This window comes from Penaeus japonicus, unplaced genomic scaffold, assembly GCF_977035675.1.
Source record: "Penaeus japonicus unplaced genomic scaffold, GWHDUDI00000001_assembly GWHDUDI00000010, whole genome shotgun sequence".
In the NCBI taxonomy this organism is placed as follows: domain Eukaryota; kingdom Metazoa; phylum Arthropoda; class Malacostraca; order Decapoda; family Penaeidae; genus Penaeus; species Penaeus japonicus.
Window position 1 is genome coordinate 23,950,914 of NW_028234412.1, and position 11,898 is coordinate 23,962,811.

An 11,898-nucleotide genomic window follows, 5' to 3' on the forward strand; every position below is an offset into this window, starting at 1 on the left:
ATTCTGCCGTTTTCATCCTTGCAGGGTACATGTTCGAAGAACAGATAAATTGAATCGTGAGGCCAGACTCATCAAGCTGGAAGAATACATGGAGGCAGTGGACGACTTTTTCGACGACCTGGAGGTTCGAGAGAAAGTGGCGACTCGCAGGATCTACCTGGCCACAGATGACCCGCGAGTCCTGCAGGAAGCAAAGAAGAAGTCAGTGTGAGGAGTCACTCTCGCGCCTGGGGTGTGAACGTGTATTTGTGAACTGGTGTGTTTGTTCCTGCATTTATATACACTTGTGTATTTGTGTCCAGTCATATATATATGTGTGTGTGTGTGTGTTTGTGTGTATGTGTGTGCGTGTGCGTGTGTGTGTATAAGCCACTGACTAGCGGAAGTACTGACCGACACCTGCTTCCTGCCCCGACCTTCTCCTGGTCACAGCTGACACACCCACACATGCACCGCCTATCGCGGATAGTCATCTATCAAACCTCCTTACAAGAGACCCAACGTACATTTTATATGTTATAGCAGAAGGAATCTGTAGAACAATCTCCCTCCTTCCCAATCTTCATTGACCATTTGCAATAGTATGTGTATTTTCCATTGCTATGTAACACTGTAATAAGGTCTGCAATCCAGTCCCTTCAGCTGTTTTCGCGTTGGTCAAATGCGAGCGCCCCCTTACGGCGTAGAAAGGTGAACTCAGCGCTCTGTCACTTAAACAGACACCACAAGAGACGAGCGCCCAGAGCAGACAAAAGATCAGAACAGAGAAAGGCATCAGAACAGACAGACTAGAGCGAACAGCTCTGAAACCTCTGGCCTTCGGACCAGAGTTCTGGTGCTATTAACAGTAACAGCAGTAAAGACTCATGTACACGGCGAACGTCTATGTCCTTCATTATCCACCGGATCACAACCAGGGCATCGAGTGGTTATAACAACTGCTCTCAGTGGTGGATGCCACGATTTTGCTGGTATTAGGCTCACAACTCCGAAGAAGCCGCTACACCGAAAACGTTACCATTGATATCGAGAAGAATCGAGAGAATACGTTGAAGTTCCCTCCCACACCACAGAAGAACTTTGCCCGCCCTGTTCTACCTGTCTGACAAACACCGCCGCCCATAGCAGCTGATCTGTACGAGCTACGTTATTTCCTGCACGTCGACACGCATCTATCATGGCAACCCAAGACTGCCCACCGCGGATTTTGGGCTTAACATGAGCGCCCCAACCCCCAGGTCACGAAGTCTCTGACACGAGCAGAAAAGGCCACAGATGAGAAGTCAAGAGGACCACCACACCGTGCCGCGGTACGACCTACGACCCGTCCGCAGACGCCCATCTACATGTTAACGTCGAGACATCAAAAATCCCGGAAGTTAGAGAAACCCAGGCTCTTTTCGTTAGATTTCGTTAGGATTTAGGAAATTTCTATGCTGTGATTTGTTTTATTTTCTCGTGATTGTTACTTTGTATTTTCTGTTGTGAGGGTGATTCCGCAGGATTTCCATCCTCTTCCCTCCCTTACGTTTAGGTGTGAACGAATTCATCGTTGAAAGGGAAAGTCCCCCCCCCCTCTCTCTCTTCCCCTGTTTTCTCATCTCGCCTTGATGACCCCGTTATAACGGCCTGCCTGACGGGATACTGAATTTCTTTCTTATTTAATCTTATATGAAGAATGGCCAGAATATTCTGAAGTTCTGTTTGCTATATTAATGCTGAGAATCAGATATTTTCATACGGTATGTATTTTTCTTCGGTCAGTTTCTTCGCACGTGCCGACATATCCCCCTCTCCCCCTCTTGACCTGACCTGAGTCGATGTCTTTACTTCCATTTGTTGTAAAAACAACCCTTCTTGTTTTTGTCTATATTTCCCTTATTCTGACAAGGAAATTTGGAGAATTTTTATTGGCTTTACTCTCCAAAATATTTATTCTAAAAGTGAACCTTTACAAGATTTTACATGTTCGATTACGATTATCGAAAGGGACCCTATATTGTATTTAGACTATGTAAATTCTTGATAGCTTTCACTTTCATTCCGAATCTGTACTGGGGTACAGTGTTGCCTGATTCCTATCTTGTTATTTTTTTTTCTTTTCATCGACACGTGCTATTGCTATTCGTATTTTTCTGCATCTTCCAACTTCGGATAATGTATTCTGGAGACATTTTATTGACTGTTCCTCTCCAAAATATTTGTTTTGAAAATGAACCTTTGAAAGATTTTCCATGCTTGATTACCTTTATTGAAGGAGAAGCGATATTGTATTTAAACCATCTAAATTCTTAATAGTTTTCACTTTCCTTCCGAATCTGTGCTGGTGAGCAGTATTGCCAGATTTTTATCTATCAATTTATCTTTTCGCCACTCGTTAAAGTACGCCTGTTATTATTTTCCTTGTCGACAAGTGCCACTCATGTTAGTATTTTCTCTGTATCTTGTAAACCTGCATCTATTGAGCTTGCACTTATTACTTAATTTCGATTTCTTCTTTGTTTGTTCTCCTCTTGGTAGCTGCAAAGTGTTTTTATTGTTGTTGTTTGTCGCTTCAGTAAGCCGTGCACAAGTCATGCATGTTATTCAGGTAGCCATGCAAGAGGCATGTCCCTTCAGTAAGCCGTGCGCAAGGCACGCATGTTATTCAGGTAGCCATGCAAGACGCATGTTGCTTCAGTAAGGCGTGCAAGGAGCATGCAGGTTGTTTTTATGCGGTACCCCCCCCCCCCCCCAGCGGTCGAAGAGTTTTCCCATTACTCCATGCACATTTCACAAACTATCATATATGTACCCTCATATGATACTATATATCCCACCCCAATCATATATACTCCCCCTGTATACCTACTGTGTTGTGTTGGTGCACTTTTCACCAAGGTAGAACGGTGGTTGAGTTGTATAGTGTTTGGGTGCATGGCAAAGTCAACCCAACCGCACCTTTGAGGTACAGGGCATCGCGCCAGTTACGCCTGACCACCGTAACTAGTTCGCCTGTTACCCATACGTTGTGATGGTGTTTGAATTGTTTGCCCCAGAGGGTAGCCACTGTCCGACTCCCACCCTCAGTGCACTGACACCACCAGTCGTGATACAAAATATTTTCACGTATGAATTCTCAAATGCACTGCCACCTATATCTCATGAAGCCATAGTGAGATTTTGTTCTGGGATAAGCTAATCCTACCACACTTTTATGAATCCTTTCAATTCTATGTACTCTTTTAGTAATTTGCAAGTTCTTCTAGCCTATGCTCACTCGAGTCGTTTCCTAACTTCACTGACTATGCAAGCTTGTCACGTTATGTTGTTACTCTTCCCTAATTTCGCTTATGCAATCACGCCTTTCCTTTAATTACTTCTCACACACAATGTTTATCTATACTCACAGCCAACTTGTATTTACTCTATATATTGTATTCTTGTATTTTTTATGATATATGTATGTTTTTGGAGCCATGTCTTAGGGCCCACCTGTTCACTGCAGTCACCCTTTTTATGTTGTCATGAGGCCAGTCTTAGTGCCTACTCTTACACTGCAGTTATTTAATTGTTTCTCATATCATACATGTTACATGCTTACTAGGGCCACTGATTAGTGCCCATCGGTGCCGCTGCGCTGGTCAATAAATTTGATAGTGTTTTAGCTTATGGTTGAATGTCACAGCTACCTGCGAAGTCTGGTGCAGATAGCCACCAATGACCAGGAGCCCACTTGTAGGGTGGAGACATTAATTTTAGCTAGATCATAGTAGTTAAAGCCTGGTTATTTCTCTAAGTTACGACGGGGGCCGTCTAGTAGCGTGGTCCGAGCGATATAAGCCACTGATTTTCGGACTATTACTGTTATTTGATTGTAATACAGTCTTTGTAATAATAGTTCCTTAAGAACACTGTTCCCTAGCGACTAGCGGAAGTACTGACCGATACCTGCTTCCTGCCCCGACCTTCTCCTGGTCACAGCTGACACACCCACATGTGTACCGAACCGGAAGCATCATCAATACCTCCTTCATTGACCCAAGTACATTTTATATGTTATAGCAGGAGCAATCTGTAGGCATCTCCCTCCTTCCCACTTTCATTACCATTTGATAGTATGTGTATTTTCATTGCTATGTAACATGCAATAGTCTGCTTCCGGTCCCTTCAGCTGTTTCCGTTGGTCAAAAAGCCCTTAGGCGTAGAAAGTGACTCAGGCTCTGTACTTAAAGGACACACAAGGAACCCAAGGCAGACAGATCAGGACAGAGAGGTCAGGCAGACAGACTAGAGCGAACAGCTCTGACCTCTGGCCTTCGGCCAGAGTCTGGTGTATTAACAGTCCACAGTAAAGACCATTACACGGAACGTCTGTCTCTTATCCACCGGATCACAGCCAGGGCATCGAGTGGTTATAATAACTGCTCTCAGTGGTGGGTTACAGTGTGTGTGTGTGTGTGAGTGTGTGTGTTTGTGAGTGTGCATATATGCAGCCGTATACATACATCCACACACAGCCCCAACAATCATGCAAACCTCGTCCTCAGATACCCCAACTACGAGCTTGTGTTCAACGAAGAGAGCGTGGCCACCGCCAGCATTCGCTTAAGAAGTAGCGAAGCGAACATCAAACACTTTATGGCTGATATCTATTTCCTCTCTCGCTCAGACTTCCTCGTGTGTAGCATGTCTTCCAATGTACGTGCTCTGGGTAGTGCTTGTGTCTTTATTTTTCTTTGATAGTGTTATTGATGTTATCATTGTTGTTAACATTATCAATACCATCATCCTTATAATTATTCGTATAGCTGTGAAGATAACTATTAATTAGAACACTGTCATTATGTATCTGTAGAATGAATTACAAATATGATATAAATCATAACTACGAAAATATAATCATATTAATGAAACCACTTCAACAATAACTACCACTACTACCACCACAACTACATTAGTATTTGTAGTAGTTATGAAAAATAATCTCACTTCATATTCAAACTTTGGTTAATTTGCAGAGGGGCAAATTAGTATATGAACTGTTCTTATCATCATGATTATGAAAAGAATACATATCAATTATGATTATCATGAAAGTTATTACATCACAAAAACAGCAATTTCTATAGCCACCAACAATGACATACAAAATGAAAAAAGAAAAGGTCGATGAGAAAAAAAAAAAAAAACAATTGCTAAATTCACACATACCACCGTCTCCCCTCCGGCAGATATGCAGGCTGGCCTACGAGCTCATGCAGACCCTCCGCCCGGACGCCTCGAGGCGGGTGTTCTCCGTAGACTCGCCCTACTGGTTCCACTACCAGAGTGACCACGAGGTGGAGGCGAGGTACCCCCACTCGCCTCGAAGGTCGGTCTGCCTCTCTCTGCCTCTCCCTCTCTTTCTCTCTCTCTCTCTCTCTCTCTCTCTCTCTCTCTCTCTCTCTCTCTCTCTCTCTCTCTCTCTCTCTCTCTCTCTCTCTCTCTCTCTCTCTCTCTCTCTCTCTCTCTCTCTCTCTCTCTCTCCCCCCCCCCCCCCTCGCTCTCTCTCTCTCTCTCTCTCTCTCTCTCTCTCTCTCTCTCTCTCTCTCTCTCTCTCTCTCTCTCTCTCTCTCTCCCCTCTCTCTCAGTAAAATAGGTTATATTTTGCATTCTCTATGACGCAAGATATAATCGCACATAAACAAATACATTATACGATCACTCTTACACACATAAAAAACGCAAGCATACAAACAAAAATTCACACATGGCAACATAAAAAGATCAAAGATAAGCCTTCACAGAAATAAAAAGGACGAAAAGGTACACAGAAATACTCTATTGAAATTATCAACACCCCATTTCCCTTTAAAAGTCTTCCCATCTAACCTCCCTCTTTTGCCTTTCCTCCTCACGCAGACCTGGCGAGCTCGAACTCCAGAAGGGAGATCGCGTCAACGAAATCCCCAAATACTTCAACAAACACCGCAATTATCACGACGGCTTCTTGTACGGAGTGAACCAGAGAACGGGAAAGTCCGGCTTGTACCCGGTGTACAAGACGGTCGATGTGATCCAGCTCGCTGACACGCCTTCCTTTGATCGGATAGATAGGAGGGAAGAGAAACTGGAGTTGCTGTAAATTAGAGTGTGAGAGGGAGAGGGAAAAGGACAGGAGAGATAGACTTCAAGTGGAAATGTAAGACAATTGGCACACTGCTCTGGAAAATAGATAAATGTACATGTAAGGATAGCTGTCATGGAGAAGCCCGGAAATATATCCACCCAAGCTCGGATGGCGGCTTAGGGCCAGAAGAAAGAGGGAGGGGGCTCGTTCACTTCCCCTTAAGGAGTCCCATTCCCCAGGTGCGTGTCCCTTACGAGGGTCTGGTTGCATTAGTACGTCCTTACTTTTAAGATAATAAAAAATAAAAAATGTATGAATAAAAGTATAAAAATGTCCAGAAGCAAATAATTCAAAAGGTTATACACTCACTTAAAATGAATATAAGACAAAAAATTAAAAATGACGGGGCGTCTCTGGCTGGTGTTGGCCAACGTATCTCTCTCACAAGACAACCTGCTGTCTCTGCGTCGCCACAAGGGTATTCCAGGGTAATCTAGGGGGGTCAGAGAAACAACAACTTACAGAGACAACTGATTTATTCTTTCAGCTCATCCACTATTTATGGCCGGCGAGCTATTGACGTGGCAGATAAGTTTCGCATTTTAATGTAACAAAAACATAAAAGATTAGAATATGGGTATTTAAAATAATCGTTTATATTTTACAAATAGAACATGCAAATTCAAATGTAAAAAAATAAAACTGGTATGGTATGTAAGAAAGAATCAATATTTAAAAAAATAAATAAATAAATAAAACAACATTCAAAATATAAAATTAAGTAGCTGACACTCTTATAGTTAAAGTCCACTAAATCTGATAATAAAGTAAACCCCTTAAGAAAAAGATAGAGATTTAGCGTACTGTGGATGGTCATTGATATCAGGACTAAAATGTAAATAAATAATAATAATAAAAACTATAAAAGCAAAGTTCCTTAAGCAACTAAGATTAGTCTTTCCACTTTTAAGTATGATAAAAAAAAGTAATGAAAAAGATACAAACAACATCATTCGCTCCCCAATGTGTCACCCATCGAGGCTTCATATTACCTCAAGGGAGGGGGGGGGGGTATTCCAGCAACAAAATACCATGTCTAAAGCTTTATTCGACATTTCGAGCTAACATTTTTGTAGCCCATTTCCCGATAAGGTTCGTGGGTGCATGTGCGTGCGCGCGCGTGTGTGTATGTGTGTGTGTGTGTGTGTGGTGTGTGTGTGTGGAGTCGTTCTGGAGATGTTTCATGAACCTCCCGGGATTTCATATGGCTCTGAAACAGGACTAGGTGAAGGGGGAGGGGGTAGGGAATAAGAAGGGGGAGAGGAATAGCCGAATGGGGATAGGGCGGATAAGGGTGGAAGAGAGGGGGGTGGGTAATAGGTGGAAAGCAATTACAGGGGAATAAGGTATACGATATAGCACGGGAGGTAAAGACAAAATCAGGGGTAGAGAAGAAGAGAGAGAAGTAATAAGTAGTAAGATTAACAAAACAAGGAAAATCAAAATTAGCCGAAGCAGAAGCGAGAGGGGAGTGCGGGTAAGGGAGAGAAGAGAGCAGACGAAAAATGGGGAAGAAAACGGAAGTAGAAAATGATGAAGTCACCACAGAGCTCCAGTTAGGGTAGTTAAAGGGTAAACTAAAGAAATGGAGTGTCAGAAAGAAGAGAAATCAGGGCGGAAGAAACAGCGTAAGTAAAAGTGAGGAATAAAGGTAGAAGGGAAACTAAGGGAAAGGGAGAAAAGAAACATGAAACTAGGACAAGTGGAGGGGGGGGGGGAGGAAAAGGGAAAATATGGAAGGGGGAGGAAAAGGAAAATAAGGAAGAGGGAGGATAAGAGAAATGACCTGGGGGGGGGGGGCTGTTCCATCCCTCGTATTCCGGATGTCATGAAATCGGGCCAATATGACACGAAGTGTTGGTCCGTCAGTTTAAAGATGGACTAAGGCTTCATCCATAAAGGGTTGAATGCCTTAATTGCGACAAGTTACATATCGAACATTGTAAAGGCATCTGTTTGGCACGTCATCATAACATCTGAGACACTGACTAACTAGTTATCATATTGAACATAGGAATGGATCTTACCGATGGAAATCCCATTTTAAGTTTGTATTTAATACGATCTTCGAAATATAAAAGCTTTACTAAGAGATGTTTATTATAAACGTGAAACAACGATCATATCGTATAGCTATCTATAAATAAATAAATACGTCAATAATTATGTTCCGAAGCAATTAGTGACCAACACGGGATGATAAGGGGCAGGTGAAACTTGCAGACGAACTTTTGCACAGAGCGTCGCATTATGTCTCGATGTTGGGCTTACAAGATTAGTAAAAAATGATCTTCAATATCATTACTGACGCCCGGAAATACGGCACACATATCTACTCAGAATGGCGTTTCTTCAAGCAACTTTCCGCGACCTAAAAGCCGGACAAATGATGACGTTCGGTTATGGAGGAGCCCGGTAAACTGTGACGTCATATTCCGTGGCTGCGGTGATTTAAGGCAGTGGTTCTCAACCTAGGGGTCGCGACCCCTCGGGGGGTCGCGAGATGCTTTTGGGGGGTCGCGAGATGATGTTAAAGAAAAAAAATAGTATTATGGTCGACTTTTGTTTTAAGGCTGTCAAAATAATTCTGCTCATAGATTTCAAACAAATAATAAACTGAATGTTTAAATTTCAGTACATAAAACTTTTTTTTTTCCTTTCATTATTATTTTACAGTAGCTACTTACGAACTGTTACGCAACCTTAAGAATAACGCTGGAAAATGAGAGCCCGGGCGGGGACAACAGTAACAACCAGGGACCTTCCACAAAAACTAAAACTAAATACTAAGTGATTCCCTCCACGCTACACTGGGACTAACTTTCTATGCTCAGAAACGGAAAATGGCTATGCTTTACAATGGTGTCATTAATTTTTAAGCTAGCATTATTAGTTATTGGTGAAAGGTAACGATTTTTCAACATAAACAACTTTTTACGTTATAATTTGACAGCACTGAGGCAGGGGGTGTACGTCCCGCCAGTCACGCCGTGATTCTCATAAACGAGTAGAATATTCCCTTCGCTAATGTGTAATAAATGTGTATTTTCAATATATTATTTTAATCTTATTTGTTTGCGATTATGTTGTTAATGATCCGGGGCATAGGCATGTACTGTGTGTGTGTGTGGTGTGTGTGTGTGTGTGTGTGTGTGTGTGTGTGTGTGTGTGTGTGTGTGTGTGTGTGTGTGTGTGTGTGTGTGTGTGTGTGTGTGTGTGTCAGAAGCACTTCGGGGGAAGGCGGGGGTCACGAGCATTTTGGGCATTTTGAGAGGATAAAAGGGTGATAACAAGAGGGATGATATTGTTTACTCACTTAACGTTAGTTTCCTAATTCATTACATATACAAAATAACTTTAAATGGTACCTATGTGAAAAATGACCAAAAGTCTCGTGTCTGAATAGTTCGAATGCTTGGCTCACCTCTTTCATTTTCACGGTCTCCATATAAGTTAGATATAAAATTTAACTGAAAAAAAAAATCTGGGAGTTTCTTATGGTAATCAAACATCCTAAAACAGGGAAAGATTCACTTAATTAGAAAAGTATCCCCTATTTGTTTGCTGAAGAAAATAGCGAAAGATAAGGCTGCGTAATCAGGCACACTGCTGCCTGAGACGGAGGGCAGGCAAGGGCTCGCCAGGGAAAGTCGTTTCAGTCAGTTATGTTTTCCTTTGTTGAGTTTATTTCGTTTTTCCCTTTTTGTAAAGGCTACCCTGCATCAGCGGATAACACCTATTATCTGTGACCTGATAAGATGGATCTAATTATATTGGTGTGTTTATGTACGCTGCCACTTTCAGAGTAAAGGACTTGACCTCGTTGTTTAATTTTTTTTCACGATTTTACTTTCTTTGCTCTTTTAGCCGATTTCCAGCGAGTGAAAGTACTACCAAACAGATCAGGTAAAATTAGAGTGATGAAAATTATATAACTACAACGGCCCAAATAACGCTTTACATACTCAGGCTATGTAAGACTTCCCCATGAACCTTGGTTATGAAGTATTATTGTAAATGTGCATTTTGCCATCAAATGATTATTATGAATACTCTTATATACACGTACAATTGCACACAATCACATTTGTTCACTTTTACACATACCTGTCTTAGCTCGTGCGCAATTACCCTCGTTCAAAGACATACTAACTCCCAAACCCATGCACACCACACATGCGCATGCGCGCAATACCTTAAATGAGTCCTAGTTATAAATATTAACCTGAAATCTACTTCTGCAAGATGACCTCATGGGATATTAGCCCATTATGTGCGGGTGTCATGACATACATGACACAAGAGCTCTGACCTGACGACGGGCGTCGTGATGTTCATGACGTTCGGGGATTTTGAATCACTGTATTATGTTATTGTGCTATGGTAATGAGTGCGTGATGATGACAATTGCAGTCATAATTACAATTGCCGTAATGTTAAGCCAAATCTGCTTCACTTAACATCCGAAACCTAGATGGCACCACTTTCTGTGCCAGTAGGGATGCCTTTTACTGTGCCACTCACAGTCACAAGCACAAGTTTCCTTCCTCTTTCCTGCCTCTTCATATTATCTTCATTGTGGATGGTTATATGTTTCGTATTCGTTCATGCCAGTACATAAATACGAAAAAATAAATTTAAAGAGGTGCTTGCACAGTTCACAACACTCTTCAGAAACCTGGTCCGCCTCTTTCATCTTCGCACTCTCTATATCCACTGCATGTTGATTTAGCTAGTCTTTTAAATGCCTTCTAGTATATTTAGTATTCCATACATAAATTTCGATTTTTCCCACAATGTTTGTAAATAGAACTACAAAACAGGTAAATATTAACTAACTTAGGCAAGTATCCCCTTTATGTGTGCAGAGAAAACGTAGGGCAATAAGGCTGCGATAATCTGGTAGATCTGCTCTTGCCCGAGAGCAGTGTGTTGCTGCCGGTCGGCCTTTTTTGAAACTCGCCGGCTGCAGCGAAAGGTGACGTACTGGGCTATTATTTTCGGACGTAGTGACGATTTGCAAATTTGAAATTTAGAGAACATTCTCCTTTTCAGTAGCAAAAGTTATTGTATCCATAACTTATATTCAATTTTCTTTTCTCTTTCTTTTTTGACAAAGGATGTACCCAAACATCTTTTTAGTGGGCAAAATACGACGTAAGGTCAGGTCAAGGAACAAAACAAACCCCATATGCATCTGTTCCATTTTTCAATGCTTTTCACCGCTAAGAAATTTGCATTCAGTCGGCATTCATCTACTGTTGGTAAACATTCGCTGTAGTGGTCAGTGTACTGTTTTATGTTTGGTATTTTAAGATGTTCTTTAATTTAGTAATGTTACCCCCATACCGTTTTCTTATATCCACTAGTGTTGTCAGTCGTTTTCTGAATAAAATGATATGGTAAACTGTTTCTTATTACGAACTTCAATTTCGGTGTGCGCCGGCATTATTGCACTTGCTATATCTTGCGACTTTCTTCTTTTGATAAGGATCATTATTAATTATACGATCTTTGGGAAAATAAAGGATGCCTACAGGAACTTTTAAATTTTGCGCCATTGTTTTCTCTATGATAATAACATAAATTAGATATATAGGTCAACAAGTCTCCGAAAAGTAAATTCCAAGAGGTCGGTTGGTGAGGGAAGAGTTCCTGCCCTGACTGGCACGTGACAAAAGTGATGCAAGGAGGGCGTGTGCAAGCTCTGCAGGAGGGGATTTGAAGCTGACGAGACCACTCTGAGG

The 11,898-nt window shown here is 41.8% G+C and overlaps 1 protein-coding gene across 1 annotated transcript in view; it reads left to right on the forward strand.

Moving 5' to 3' along the window:
- Nucleotides 1-6,459, forward strand: part of LOC122243326 (alpha-(1,6)-fucosyltransferase) — a 7,214-nt gene extending 755 nt beyond the window's left edge. The window contains exons 2-5 of the mRNA XM_086540348.1: nt 25-201; nt 4,530-4,680; nt 5,214-5,353; nt 5,884-6,459. Of these exons, the coding sequence (XP_086396474.1) occupies nt 25-201; nt 4,530-4,680; nt 5,214-5,353; nt 5,884-6,106 (691 nt within the window). The 3' untranslated portion in view covers nt 6,107-6,459. The remainder of the gene's footprint in view (nt 1-24; nt 202-4,529; nt 4,681-5,213; nt 5,354-5,883) is intronic.
- Nucleotides 6,460-11,898: the final 5,439 nt, after the last annotated feature.